This window comes from Lipotes vexillifer, unplaced genomic scaffold, assembly GCF_000442215.2.
Source record: "Lipotes vexillifer unplaced genomic scaffold, Lipotes_vexillifer_v1.1 scaffold1272, whole genome shotgun sequence".
In the NCBI taxonomy this organism is placed as follows: Eukaryota; Metazoa; Chordata; class Mammalia; order Artiodactyla; family Lipotidae; genus Lipotes; species Lipotes vexillifer.
Genome location: NW_006779909.1, coordinates 2003759 through 2019732, shown reverse-complemented (window position 1 = coordinate 2019732; position 15974 = coordinate 2003759). Strand labels below are relative to the sequence as shown.

The window sequence follows — 15974 nt, the reverse complement described above, 5'->3', positions numbered from 1 at the left end:
ATCTATTGGAATCTTAGCTATTCTTATGAAGATAAATGGTCTATTTTTATAATCAGGTTTTAGTACAGAATTTCATATACTTATGGCAGCCATTTTCCCAAGTTCTTATGTATCATTTATTTTTTAGCTAAGTTCTTTTTGAACACGTGGAACTTCTCCATTTTCATGGGTCAGTTCTTTAAAGCATTTCTTTTTATAGTTTTTTTCCCACTGTTTTTAAGCTTAGAAAGTCCTTTTATAAAATTTTATCTAGACACTTAATAATCACTTCTTGTTTTTTTGTTGTTATTAACATTAACTCGTAACTCCTCGGGTATTTATATTATTTATATTAATTTATCTTGCTGCCCTCCTCCCCGCGACAGAAGAAACTAACCAAGTTTTACAGCACTGTTTTCTGAATTTTCCCTTCCAAATTAATATATTGTGCCCATACAATGTTTAATAATTTTTATGAAAACAATTTTATCTCCATTTCCTACATTAGCAAATTGAGATGAATGGCAATTTATTAGGGTTCAGTTACTCGGCCAGTTTCAGTCTTGAGATGAGTATATACTGTGATGTTAATGTGATGAAAACCATGACATTTATACACTTACACTTAATTTGATGTTGTGATAAAAATTTCCTTCCTTGAAGCTCATGGGAGAGATTACTGAAAAGAACACAAGACTAGAGTGTTTAAAGGAATTTGAAAATTAAAATGAAGAAAGGAACGTTAATAATCAGTGGTAGTAATAAAAGCAGCCACTTTATAAACATTATTGGTTTAATTCTTACAATCCACTTTACAGCTGAGGAAGCAGAGACCCCGAAGTTACTCCCTCCATCTCTGAGAGCTGGGACAGGCAGAGCCACCACCACTTCCAGGGCTGTTTATCACCAGCCCTGCTCTAGTTGGGGTCCGCGGATAGTTTTAGGACTCCCCAAGGAGCCTTCTTATTTAGATAGTGTCTGTACTTAAGCGAAGAATCAGCATCCTAGTTCCCCACTTGGACATTTATAGGGTAAAAGGAGGGACAGACTTAAAAAGTGCATTGCTGAAAGTTTGTAGGCAGGTAGCACATCGAAATTCTCTCCTCCAAGACTGAACATGGGAGACACTGCAGGTGAAAAAGTAAGTGTTCCTCTCTGTGTGGGAACGTGGGTACCAAGGGGTCACCTCACTGTGGGTCAGAAGGTAAGCCCTCTTATCTGCTCAAGCTCCTTGGCTCAGCTAACTGCACGTGAGCTAGGATTTTCTCAAACGTTCTTTCTCTGCAAGTTCACAGGGAAATTTCAAAGCAATTCCTCATTCCTTTGCCGCAGCTTGAGTTTTCAGGCAGTGATGGTTCATTTTTTAAGCCCGCGTGGCCCGATGCTGAGACAGCATCGCTCTGCAGACAAGCAATTGTTTGTTCCCGGAGCAGGATCTGTGCCTTCAAGTGTACTGGCTTTGCAGCTCCCTGGGCTGATCCTTTCTCAAGTCCCCCGGGAGGCACTTTTGTGGCAGATTCCATTTGGTTTCAAAGGGCCTCGAGGAGGGGCGTCGGGGCTGCTTGGCGTGGCCCCCCAATCTCCCATGTTAGGAGCAACTTGCCAGCCGCTGGCGGAGGGAGCGCGAGCCTGGCCCCGAACAGTCTGCTCCTGTCCCCACCCGACCCCCATTGTCTGCGGGATCGGGCGTCTTTTCCCAGCTGACCTGCCTGCGAGTGGAGAGATGTGAAAAGTTAGAGACAAAAATGGTCTCTACAGAGTGAGGGGGAGCTTTCTTGTACAGAAAGGAAGGAAATACCTCTGTGGGATTTTATTCCCCCCCCCTTCATCCAAAAAATACAAAGAGGCTCTCTGTCTTTAATGCGAATGTCGGCTTTAAATCTTTTAGGTTTGGATTAACTCTGCAAAAGAAAAAAAAAATCTGACAGGCTTTCAGATATGACGCAGAAAAACTTCTTTCCCTTCAATTCATGGCGTTCATTTGCAAAGTCAAAGGCTGGTGGACTGAATAGTGGGCGCCAGTCTCCCCGTCATAGTTAACATTACAATGGTCAGAATTAGCGGCCTCCTTCACCACCAGTGGACATTTAATACAGGGTGGCAAAGGCAAGAATAAATCTTTCTTCTCTTGCCCCCAAATTAAAAGAGATTATAAAATTAAGCCAAGTAAAAGAGGTATTTTCAGTTACATGACTTAGAATCTCATCTTACCTTTTTCCCGTAGAAGGAAAAAGAAATGTGCCATTTTGCAGTCATTACCTAACTCAAAAGCTTCCTTCCAACTAAACAAAACGCACTGACTTGATGGACATTTCCTATTACACAGTTATTGTTGGTTTTCACTATTGAGGATGTCAGCAAGCATGTCGAAGATCATGTTTTGCTTATAAAATAAAATGACTTTTATGTGAATATCTTTCGTCTTGGTGGTATCTACAATGTGGGTGCTATTCCATTGAATCCACGTGGCAACATTTACTTTCTGAAATTTTGGGTAATAGCATGTTCTTATTTTAACGTGTTCAGAGCTGTGTCAGCCTAGATAGAGGGAAACCTGAGTATCCTCGTACCAAGAGTCCGTATCAATAAGCTTGTGTTAAGGTAGAAAAAATTTTAAACAGCAGCTCCTGGTCTCCAGATGAGAGTCAAAATGAATAGGTAATCTGAAACACAACTTAAAATTAGTAATCTTTGTATTTGATAAGGATTGATTGATTAGGACTGTTTATGTGTAATTGTGAACCTGCCTATACGAATTAAACTCTCAATCATTTTTAATTCCTGACCTGGTTAAAAAAAAAATTTCTTGCATGAGTTTTAATGGGATGTAAATGTGTGTGCATTAGTTGGCTACTTCAGAATGGGGTTATAACAATACGTTTATGGATTTAAATAGGTACTGCAAATTTATTCTTGATAAACAAATAGACTCGAAGTGAAGCAAAATACCCCTTTTGGTTTTATTATATGACACTATCCCTTTTAAGCTCTAGTAATCTAATTGCATTATAAAGGGAATTTTTTATTATAATCGCAAATAACTAATAGAATTTGTTGATTTTTATTATAGAATCATTTTCTTTGCAACCCCAAAGGCTCTGATATAGCAATTTGGGATTTAATACAAAGGAATGCTTAAAGTTATTTTAATACACTTTTATTTGGGTTTTACATACTAAACATTTGGCTTGACTTTAGCAATAACAGGATGCACCAAAACAAGTTATGTAAATCTTTGAACAAAAATTAATATTATTCCTATCTAATATCAATTGTTATTTTTCATAGATTCCTTAATTAATTTGTTTATACTGTATTCGTGAGTTATCTGGATGATCTTTTAGTATCGTGCAATATTTTAGAAAAGTAAATTTTTATGTGCCAGAAACAGTAAATGTAGTTTTTAATTAGGATTGATTTTAATGTTGTATTATAAGAGAATTTAATCCAGTATATGTTTGAAGTTTGCTCAAAAAGATAAATTTTTATATTCTAAGTTATAAAAGGTCAAAGTTTATTACTCCATTATTTTGATCACAGTAATAAAAATTTCACATAAAAATATGAAAAGATTTGGCACATGGTAAAACTTTGTTGTATTAGCTACTTGAAGGAAAAAAAGAAATGTAGTAAATGCATGTTTTAATAAATTTGGCTTTTAATTCCAAATATTTCACAAGTTTGAATTCAGAGTTATTGTGTACTCTCTTGCAGAATGAGATTCTTAAAATTATTTTACTTGAAATCATATAAAAACTAAACATGAGTGATGTATTTCTTGGTTTTTAAAGTAATACTGTTTCTGATGCTTTTACTCAGGCAGCCATGTTGTTCAGTTCCGGAGTCTTTTGGACAGGCCTGTTATTTATCCCTGTGGCATCTTTGCTTCTTGACGTGGTGTACAAAGTGTAAGTATAATGCTCCGTTATGTCATTAACAACACAGATGCATATTAATCCTCACATTTCTCTAGTTGTAACGTTAACTGTAGTGTAGAGCTTACAGAATAGGAATTAGTAATATTAATTCTACATAAAGAAGAAAGGAGTGATTGAAGAACTAGAAAACTAAATTAGTTTAAAAGAGCGAACAGAAGTAAAGCAGGTAGCTTCAATTAACATTTTTGTTAATCAGCCTGAAAAACCCATTCAAGGTAGAAGAAAAAATTCTTTTACCTCCAAATACATATATATATAAATTTTTAGTGAAAAGTAGTTGTGAAAGGGAATTTTTGCTTGCCTGATTCTAAACATGTATAAAACAGAATAGAAGAAACTACAACTTTACTAATCTTTCTCAAGGATTATAAGTTTTAAAGTGTCCTCTCTTCCCACAAAAAAGATATCATTAAAGTTAGTTAATATGATGCTTATTTAATAACTGAGAGTTTTAATATTGTAAACGTAAACCATTTATTTTATGACTATTGTTTCTATAATTATATTAATGCCCAGAATTACTGTAGTCTTTTTTTTTTTTTTTAATAAATTTATTTATTTATTTTTGGCTGTGCTGGGTCTTTGTTGCTGCGTGCGGGCTTTCTCTAGTTGCAGCGAGCGGGGCCTACTCTTCGTTGCAGTGCACAGGCTTCTCATTGCGTTGGCTTCTCTTATTGTGGAGCACAGGCTTTAGGTTCGCGGGCTTCAGTAGTTGTGGCACACGGGCTCAGTAGTTGTGGCTCCCGGGCTCTAGTATGCAGGCTCAGTAGTTGTGGCACACAGGCTTAGTTGCTCCGCGGCATGTGGGATCTTCCCAGACCAGGGCTCGAACCCATGTCCCCTGCCTTGGCAGGCAGATTCTTAACCACTGCGCCACCAGGGAAGTCCCTACTGTAGTTTTTTAGATTCTATGGAAAAATTGCTTGTACACTGGTTACTGTTGTACTTAGCAGCAGCATGACCAAAACTAGTTTCATAAAGTCTGAAATCTTCACACGAATACTTCTACCCTTTTTTTCTTTGCAGTATCAAGAGGACTGCTTTTAAAACATTAGTGGATGAAGTTCAGGAGCTGGAGGCAAAATCTCAAGACCCAGGAGCAGTTGTGCTTGGAAAAAGGTAAAATATGCCCTGAATATGTTCTTTTCCAAGTGAACTTTAAATATGTCTTTTGCTAGTGGTTGGAAATAAGCAGTTAAACTTGTGTTTATCTGTTAACATGGAGCTAGCAGTGTCACTGACAAATTTTGCAGTCAGAGAGATGCAGATTCAGATCAAATCTTTCTTCACTAAGCTGCAGGTGACCTTAGCCAAGTTGCTTAGTGCTGCTGAGCCTCAATTTTCTCATCTATACAATGGGAGTGATAATACCTCCCTCATGGCCAGTTGTGAGAATTGGATGCAACACTGTGGATAAAGCAGGTGGCTTGCCATCTGGTGCTTAATGAGCACTCAATAAATGGTAGGTACAACTAGAGTTTATTATTAAACTGAAAAAGAAAAACAATAACACAGTAGAATATAGTCAAAATCAGAGCTTGACATAAAGTCAGCTCTCCCACAGTTACCTTTGTGGTTCAGTACATTGTTAGGAACTGACCTGGGCATATGTCTGTCATATATGAAGTCAGTTATGTCTTCCAAGTCCTCCTTACCGCCCCCGCCCCCCAAAAAAGCAAGGTTAGAAAGCTAATTGAATTGACTAAATTTCACAAAACATTATAGAAAAGAATTTAAACTTATATGAAAGCACTCCGTGATACACCACAGTTATGAAGAAAATACGAGGAATTTATTCTTTCTGTCCTTCATCACACTAAAGTGAGCTAAAGTTTTGTCTCAACCATAGGAAACGTTTTGCCCTGGTCTGTGTCACCTTCATCGTGGTTCACTGTTGTTACTCAGTTTGACACAGTGGAGTGTCAGACTGGGAACTCAGGCTGAGACCTTGGCTTCCAGCCCTCTCGTGCTCTCATTAGGCCGAAGGAGCACGTCACACGCCAGTCCGTGCCTCTCTTAAAAATAACAGCACTGGCATCTACGGGGCATGCACCACGTGCTGGGTGCTGCACTCCTCACTTCACAGGTACTATTGCATTACACTCCTGCAACAACCCTGTACAAATCCATCATCCCCAGTTTTTCCAGGTGAGGAAACCAGGGCTTAGACAGACCAGGTTCTCAAGGTCAGAAGTGACCACGCTGGGCCTTGAGCCCATGTCAGTTGATTCTAGAAACCCTGTTGCTAACCATGCAGTATTCTGCCTCCTGCTGCTGCTTTTCAAGAACGTAGGATGGCAGCAAAACTAGCCTGCCACTAACATGACAGTTCGTAGCCTCTCCGAGTCGGTGTCCCTGTGTACCTGATGGGCTGCTACCTTTGCGGTTACAGGTGTAGCTACTCCTGCCTCCACCTTCTCCTCATCTCTTCCCTTCACCTCCAAGTCAACATCTATTCTATTGCCTTTCATAACTAGTTCCTCAGTAAATGTTTTTTCCCTCTTTCACTCTAGCTGTAAAAAGGATCTGGTAAGAGTTCTAGCTCACAAAATTGTGAACAAAAATATTTATTCACAATTATTAGGGAAAGTCTACCGATGGCACTGTTACTACCCTTAGTAAATTTCTCCTATTTGTATGTTAATAAAACCTACGTTAAGTCCCTCCATGTGATACTGGTTCTCCATTGTTTATAGTATATCGGTGACTTCAACAATTCATAAGTCAGGCTGAGGGTTCCTTGTGATGACCTCTGACCTCTGGGTCCTAAAGACCTGAGTCTGTGATGTGTGTACTCCCTTACATTAAATAAGTTAGAGAACCTAGAAGGAAAGAAGTGAATTCCGCCGTAAATGACAACCAGCTTCTCCAAGAAAAGGCATCTGATAAATTTCCTGCTGCTGCTCAGCTCATTTGCCTAAAACCGCTGTTCAGCTTTTCTTAAGGACTCAGGACTAAGTTAGGTGTTAGCTGAATACCCCAGACAAAAACCCCTAGTACAGTAGGGACCCTGTGTTGCCATTGCTGCCAATCGGTGAAGAGAAGGATGGCGATGGTCAGTGCGGCATGGTGTCTCCCTGCTAAAGGGTAGCTAGAGGAAGGGGGAGAAAAAGATCTGTGAAAGGGGAAAAGTAGCAACTGGTTGGAAAAGTCTTCACACCAAACTACATTCTAAGGCAGTTTAGAAATTGTCAGATTGATTTTATTGATAGAACTCTTTCAGAAACCTTGGAGAATAAGACTCACGTCAAATTTCAAAAACCTAGCTAATTTCATCTGCATTTTTCAAAGAGGAAGAAATAGTGATTTCTGTGTATTCCAGTGATACCAGGCTTCCCTGAGTGCCAAAACACCACATTATTTTACGCCTCCCGGTCTCCACACGTGCTGTTCCTTGTCTAGAGATGGTACCCTCTTACAGACTGGGTAATCCAATTCCTAGCTTTCAAAACCCAGTCCAAATGCAATTCCCTCAGCTTTACACAGATAAAATCAATTCTTATTCTGCTATCTCTGTATCTTGTTGGTTCTTCTGTTTTTACGTTCATTGCATTATGATACAGTGTATTTGTTCGCCCTTTGCTTGTTCGTCTCCCCTACTAGACGGAGCTCCTTGTAGGAGAGGCCTCTGTCCTAGTTTTAACTGCAACCCAGAACCGGCCACAGAGCCAGGAACATAGTAGCACTCAGTCAGTATTTGTGGAGTGGATGAATGTATGGCCAAGAGAGTTAACTAAGGAATGAATGAACGAACGAATGAAAGGGTGGGTGAAAGGATAGTTGAGTAGTGGGGTTGACCTGTGGGTAATTAAATTAAAATGTGATAACAAAACATAGAAGTATATAGGTTACACTTCCCAAACTAGTAACGCCTAGCGTTAATGATTGTTTACTTTTTTTGTCATAGAATGATGCAATTCTTAAGAAAGATCTTGTGGGTTGATCATCCCAATTTTTTTAATCTTCACTAAGCACTACTATGAAATCAAGCTAGATGTAAAGTGAAACAGTGTCAGAGAAACTATAACTTACTTGTAAGCACTGTATCCAGATTAGTATTTATAAGAATTTATTTCTCATCTCTACTCATTTTCAAAAATTGAAACACCTTGGTTAAAAGAATTAGTCCTTTTTATAGAAATAGTATGCCACTTATCATAATTTCCAGCAAATTAGATATATTTTCATTTTACATCGAAATTTTGAGGAAAAAGGTATGTGTCATCGTTTAAGTATATTGCTTTTGAGCCATGGGTTATGGTAGAAATCAGTTTAAGTCTAAAAAATTGGGAGAATAAAGCCAAACCTTATTCCTAATACTGTGTGGCCATGGCTTATTTTTGTGTGTTAAGAAAATGCCTTTAAGCTGTGAAATCCTGTTCTTTGCTTTTACTTTATGTGGACATGCTCCAACACTAGGTAGCCAAAGCATCTTCATTCCCAAAGTCCAAAAAGCTTTGAAATTCAATTTTTTCCATAGGCTTATAGCAAAATTTGCTGGAAAAACCAAAACAATTTGTACTATAAATATAAGGACATTGATCGTGTTTATTTTTCCACATTGTAATATTCCTGTATTTTATAGCAGAAATATTAATTTTTCGAATATGGGCCTCTAAGGTCCCACTTGGGAGTATAACATCTACACATTGTGTGTAACATATTACTTTTTCTAAAACAAAACAAAACAAAACAAAATGTGAATTCAAAATCCCAAAGATTTAAAATAAGGGGTTGTGGACAATGGGCTCATTAGAGACAGGGCAGTTATTACTGGATATCTTTCACGTGTGTGTGAAGCAGTGCATCTTATAGTAAGGCAGTATGAATAATGAGTCTCATAATTTTTTGTATCTAACTGTAGATATTAGCCAGCATATCATCATCAGCCTTTACTAAATAGAATTTTAGCCCAGGATCTTCAGGTCAGTCCTTATTAATTTGTCCATCACCACTGTGTGGCCCACAGCCTTAGCTTTAAAAAAGACAGTAGGGAAATATGGATGTCAGATCATTTGGTCATGGGGGTGGTGATGGTGTTCTCTCCCAGCTTTTCTCTGTATTGTTTATCTTAATGAAAAGCAATTTTAACATTGCCCCAGAACTAATAGAAAAGAAACTATATTTTTCAATTTTCACCTGGGTTTTATATCAGGATTACATAAATTTCTTTGAGGCTGGGGCGGAGGCGCGGGGTTGGGGGGAGGTGATTAGGGTAGGAGGACATATCAAATGTTTTCCCCCACAGCCTACTCTCATCCCTGTGATAAGGGTTCCATCCAACATTTGTAAAGAAACGTGACAGAACGATGAAATACCTCCTCCAGAGCAGAGATTACTTAGGCTTCTTATATTCATCGTTCATCTCCCCACCATCACTGCCTACTACAGGACAGCTGTGGTATGCTATGCACTAAAACATTTCATGAATGAATGAAAATAGCTTGGCAACCCAATAAAAAAACAAATGCAAATTGACCACTCTTCAAAGATAACTGAAATGCCTTAAGAAAACATGTTCTAGGACAGTAAATGAGTTTTTACATTTTTTTTTTTTTAGTATTTCTAAATGAAATTTGATCTTAAAACGTAGTATATTTCCACCTCACCTCACCAAATATCTAACTTGCAGCGTTTTAACAGGCTTGGAAATAACGTAAGTGGTCGTTGTGTGATTGCATTAAATAAATGGAAAATTTACATAGCTTGGTATGTATATGAAAGACCCTACAAATTGAGTAAAACTACTGAACAAGAGTTGTGAATAAGTTGTGGTTTTAGTTAGAAGGTATCCTAGAGTCTTTTTTTCTTCTCACACTGTGTTAAACTGTTCAACAAAAACTAAACTTTTAACATGTCTATTAATGTTAACATGTTACCAGTATATTTTATAATGTGGCTTGATAGTGATAACAGTACCCATTAACATTGATGGCACAGAAACTGCATAACTTTGAAATGATGAGTAGTTCTCTAAAAGTGGGATAGGACTAGAGGAATACAAATCATCATCAGTTATTATTTATTAAGCACCCTCCCATGAACTGCATTTATATTCTGAGGAGGGAGTTTTTGTTCTATCAAGAGGTCTGATATAGCTAAGGCAAAAAGCAAAACAAAAAACAAAAACCTAGTAGTTTTCCTAAGGAAGTGGAGTGAGGGGCATTATAAGTTAAAACTCATGTTCAGCAATAGACTTCTGTTGAGGTAATGTTGAATATAAACCAAGGCATCAGAAATAATCCTCACAGAGTATCTTTTGTTTCATGATGATCTCTGTTCTAGTTGGGTTTTTTTAAATAATAAATTCCTTGGGATCTGGGGGATGGTAAGGGTGGGAAGAACTCGTGCTTCTAAATGTTGAGTTGTTCCTGAGTACCAGTAACTGTGGTTGAAGCTATACAACTCCCTGAATCCTCCGTCAGCCGGAGGTTAGGAATTGTCCTCCTGTTCTCCATGAGATGTCCAAGAAAGGTTGCCTAAGGTGACCCAGCTAATAAGTAACAGACTCAGAATTAAACCAAAGTAAGACTGCAAAGCCGAGGCTCTTTCCACCATAGTGTGCTTCTTTCCCCAGAAAGAGACTTTCTGGGGTATTTTTTTTTAACACTAGACATTAACTTGATGTAACAGCTGAGTGATAAACTAACCTTACGTGAACCATTACAAAACAAAATTACATTATCTCATATATTTAGGTTGCCATAATATGAAAGGGGCAATTCTCACATCTGCCTTCTTATCGCTTCCATAATTGTAATATTAAACTATCACATTGTAGTATTAAAGTATCATGCATTCAGGAAGGCCAGCCAGAAACCTGGAAAATGTATTTTGGAAAGAAGCAGCTCTATCATGATACATTGCCGTCCTCTAGTCTTCTGTAGTCATTTCAGTTTTAAACACCAGAGACTTGCCAAGCACCCCATCCACGATGCTCTGCTAACAACATCAGACCACCTGCTGCTAAAGCTGCCGACTTCCTCAAAGCCGTTACATATTTTAGTGTCCCTATGAGTCCCCGGGTCTGTAACGGTAGATCATTTTAAGAGCAAAGTAAGAAAAGTCACTCTGTAAAAATGGCTCCTTCTCATTCCCCATATCTGTTTATTTCACTAGCAAAAGCAAGTTTTACAAATTTTTGCAAAACCACTGGAGTTTTAAGATTAATTAGCTTTCTTGCCTTAATTCCCAATGACAATAAAATATGTCTAATAAATAGCAGTTAACACCCCTAGACTTTTCAAAATGTGTGTAAGACTACTACAAATGTCAACATTTCTAAATATTTTATTTCAGCAAAAGCCTAAATGTTTGTGTAATTACAATGAGTTCGTTTTGCAGATGATCCTTTTTTTTGCATATGATAAACATTGTTCCCTTTCGGGGTCTAAAAAAATTGGCAAAATACAGAACTAACATAACTTACAGCAGTTTAACTAAAGCTTAAAAGTGGGGAAACTAAAAGATGGAAATTTGTCCACTGAATCAATTCCAGTGATTAAAACAAAATTGCATAAACATTTGCTGCAACACATGTGGATTATTTATTAGCTCTTCATGCTTGTTATGTGTTTGATATCAAAGCAAAGTTTTATAAATCAACCAATGGAGAAACGGCATGATTGGGAGGATTGATGATGTTTAAAAGTGCACTTTGGAATTATTACTCAAATTCATTTATCTGACAAGTATTTGACTCCCTACTGGGTGAAACACTGTTCTGTGTGCAGGGGAGAAAAACAGATGCATTATTTCTTACATTCTGCTTTTAGAAGTTACATAATTACATGGGTTTGTTTCTGCAGAGAAGATTCTTCTAAACGTTTATTGAAAAATGTGTTTTTTCTTGTCACTTTACCTAGTAAATTATGTTCTGAAAACAGCTTTTTTATTTTAAAATGAAATTAATGAACACATTTCATACCATATTAGAGTGGTAATGGAATTTTTCTAATTAAAAAGTCTGTGAAATTTCTTCTCTGCATAATTTTTCAGATTTTTCTGTATAACTAAAAAAAAATTATTTGACACCAGAATATGTGCAAAGTAGGAAAAAGGCATAGTAATGGTTAATTTTTTTAATTCTAAAATGCCATGCTTGCCATATGTAGTAAGTCTGAATTCCAAGATTTTAGAAGCCACTAACACAACTGGTAGAGTTTGTATTTTTTATTAATTATATTGTGCAGGTTCTGTGTCTGTATTTGACTTAAATATAACTGGGGGTGGGGAAATCTTTTGACTGGGCTACTGGGGACAAAACTCTCCTTAGCTGTCAGGGGGGGAAAAAATGGCCTCAAAAGTATCCAGTACTTGAAACCTCATTTGCTGTCTGAGAAAATGGGGTTGAAATAATCACTGGACTCCGGATTTCTCAAGCAATCTTTTGTGTCAGTCTGACTCTCTCTGGTGGTCCTGTGGGCACTCTGGGTTCTCCACCGAGTTGATAATTCATTTCACACGTTTGCACCTGTTCTGCAGCCTCACGGAGAGGGCGCAACTGCTCAAGAATGTCTTTAAGAAGAACCACGTGAACTTGTACCCATCAGAATCATTGCAACAAAACCTGCTCCGTAAGTATTTGAGTTCTATTTTTTAAACACATCCTCTGCCATTACCTCATAGGATCTGAGAGCAGTATTTTAACTTTAGAGATATTTAACTATTTACAGTTAACACCTAGAACAAGTTTTGCACATTTGCAACATGTTATGTAAATAACAAATGTTTAAAGAATCCTTTGACCACAGCCATCTCACTTTCAGCAAAAGAGATAGAGCATTTGAAAATCTTGCTGCTTTCACTTCAAGAAAAACATTCCTGCATGCCCCTTGTTTCCTTAAGTCTTAAAAAGAACCGGTGAAATAAATCTTAACTCTTAAAAGCTCACTCTGTATTGTTATCTTTCCTACTTGAATAACTTTGCAAGAGCCTTTTCAGCTTTCATACACAATGACATGTATGTGAAACATCGCACAATGAAACATGTATTTTCCCCTTCAAAAATATTTATGAATATTTAGAGTTGTAAGAAATTATTAGGTATCACACCCTCTTAACATTTCAAGGATCTAAAAAAGAATATAATATATAAAGCCCTGTGGTAAATGTATGTGTGTTAGTAATATATCATTTGTTTCATGTTATTTCCACATGTAATTTATTTTCACTTATATATACTCATGTTTAATGCTTTTGCTCTTTATACTTCAAGAGGCCTTTTCTAAAGATGTGATTCCCTTGGAGGTCATTTCTTATCCCCAAGCCCCCTTGGACCAGGCTGGGGCATGAGTGAGTTTATTTGTCGATGCTGAGAGCCCAGAATAATGTCTTCTGAGGGAAGGCGAGCACGCTTCCACTATTCGAAGTTGTGTGTGTTTATCTCCTCCTCTTCCTTGCTTTTATTCTTCCTTCCCTCTCATCCGCCTGATCTATATGGAATACACGCACCCACTTGACTGCACTCCCCACCCCTCTGCTAGTCAGGAAGCAGACATTAGAGGGGCTGGACTTGAGATGCTGAAGGGAGAATTGAGGGGGGCCGAGAGCATCTGTTGGTCTAGGGAGCACAGCTCCTAGAATCGAAGCTACCATCATCTCACTCTTCATTGTGCAGTCGAGTCTATACCTTTTACAGACATTAAAAACTAGTGTCTTCATGCTTTGAAAGGTGAGAGGGATGCATTAGTTCCCCAAGTTAGGAAATGAGCGCTCAACACTCAGAATAACAGAGATTTCCAACGACTTCAAGGTGACCATTTCTATTTTATCTTTAACTTACAGACGGGTATGCTTTCTCTCAAGATGAAAATGGAATCGTCTCACAGTCTGAAGTGATTAGAGCCTATGATACCACAAAGCAGAGACCCGATGAGTGGTGACGGGGGGAGGGATGAGAGGCCAGCTCTGACACATCTCGAAGGGGAGCTCCCGGGTCTTCACCAGGATCTGCTGACCAATTCCAGCCTGGTCCAGGGAGGGGAAATGGATCTGAACTCATCTCATTGACTGACATTCAGATTCATGTATATTATAGACATAAGCACTGTGCAACTACACTGTAACACCATCTCTTTCAGATTTTCTAAAGTCTTTACTAAGTCTTTGTAAACAGAAATGGAAAATGACCTTGTATCTTGCCAGAGTGTTTTCTTAAACTGAGAATAGGTCAGCATTCTTATGCTGTTACTCTGGGGCTGCCACTAACTATCAGTGTCTTGGATATACCACAAAGCGACCGACCTTTACAAATCTCTAAAATGGTAGTAAGTTAAAGGGACTCCTTGATATCCATTTTAGATTTCAGAATATGCTGAGAAAAACCAGCCTTCTTAAGGAAGCGACTCACTGGGCAAAATTTCTAAACAAGACATTAATAATAATAAGTGTCTGTGTCAAAAATTGTCTTGATAAATGTTTGCCAAAGAAGTTTAATAAATGTATTTGTCATTCAGTAGTCATTTGCCCAGAAATTTAAGAGAAGGTTTACCTCTAGTTCTGCTGTAAGATCTGCATGCCTGACTTTACAAATCTAAGAGTGATTTGCAAAAACGAGTATTTCAAGGAATTTGCTACTAAAATCTGTGATGTTGCACCTTTAGCCTTACAAATGCTTCTTTCCCGTTCGTCTTGTCTATTTGTTCAAGTTGCAGTGCACACGTGGTATGTGACTGTCTTTATGATACTGATTTTTAAAACTGTATTTATGTCTCCATCCTTTCTAATGAGGTTTCATCGTCATTTAGATTTTTCTAACAACCTGGCTTCTGCTGTAGATTGAGTGATGTCATGTTGTCTTCGAGTTTTCTCTTTTAAGAAAAATATGCTTACATATTTATGTGAGATTTCCAATGCTTCTGTCAAGGTGTTTGGAATACCATGTTGGATAAATGCATGGGCCTTTGTAATGTCCGTAGACTCAGCTTTTGTCCTGTGTTTTGGTTTTCCCTATTAGTGCCCACTCGAGATGCCTGCTGTCCTCAATGGCACGCCCAGTGTTACGGTGACTGCCCTGTACATAAGACTGAGAATGACTTCACAGTTCACTAGTCAAGCAGCTCCCAAAATTAGTCACATACTGCTAATTGGGACAAATAAGTAGTACCTTTTACCCATTTTAAAAACACCTATTTTACTCAAGCCTATAACTTTACAAAGAAAAGTAGATTTTTGTTAATATGCTTTAAAATGTGTGTTCAGCTTATTTATTTTCAGCATTTCCAAGACATCTGAAAATGCCTATTTTGCCACCAACAATAAATGGTGAAGGGGCTGTTTAAAAACCACAACCAGTTTTCTACACTATTTTTAACATAATGCTTTCATGTGGAAATAAAAAGAATTCTAGCTTTCAGATACACCTCAGAGATTGAAGCAAACTTTTTGCCTTGTATTCAAAAGCCTCTTTGCCTTTAAGTGGACTTACCAGCAAAATAGGTACAACTTCCTCTTAAAAAAATAAGTCGACTACAAGTGAGAAGACAGGAGATTTTCAAATCACTCCTTGAGTTTAATAATTCACATCTTTTTCGTCCTTTTTCTCAATCTAGATTTAAAATTCAGCTATACATTATTTCCTTCTCTGTATCTTTAGCTATTTAGTTACCTGTATGCCTCCCACATTTTCTACACATAAGAGAGGTTATAACTTACATAATTTGAACTTAAAGGGGACAAGGAGTTGACATACTTCACTCCCCAGACCCTTCCCATTTGGGGATCAGATTAAGAAAATCATAAATTCAAACATCTAACAAGACCACAGGCGTAAGGGTCTAAGATCATGTTCGAAATTCAGATTTCACCGTCTTTGTCTACTGAATGACTATTCAGAGCAGCTTTTCTGGGCCTCCATGATGAGAGTTGAGGTCAAACCACAAAAAATGAAAAACAAAAACCAAGTACAACGAATAAGGATTTTTTAAAAAGAAGAATGAGGTACATCCCCCTGGAGGAACCCTTCATAGCAGTTCCAGAAAAGGGTTGCTTCCATTTCCCCTCACCTCATAGGTGACATCCTTCCCCAAAACTTTAATCTCAAAATGTGATGAGTGT

General features: G+C 37.7%; 1 protein-coding gene across 2 annotated transcripts in view; it reads left to right on the top strand.

Moving 5' to 3' along the window:
* ATP8A1 (ATPase phospholipid transporting 8A1) overlaps window positions 1-14097 on the top strand; it is a 236036-nt gene extending 221939 nt beyond the window's left edge. The window contains exons 33-36 of one of the 2 annotated variants that reach the window (XM_007453048.1): window positions 3799-3887; window positions 4944-5036; window positions 12402-12493; window positions 13704-14097. In XM_007453048.1, the coding sequence (XP_007453110.1) occupies window positions 3799-3887; window positions 4944-5036; window positions 12402-12493; window positions 13704-13801 (372 nt within the window). In that variant the 3' untranslated portion in view covers window positions 13802-14097. The remainder of the gene's footprint in view (window positions 1-3798; window positions 3888-4943; window positions 5037-12401; window positions 12494-13703) is intronic. The other variant, XM_007453049.1, reaches the window with a different exon arrangement.
* The last annotated feature ends 1877 nt before the right edge of the window (window positions 14098-15974 follow it).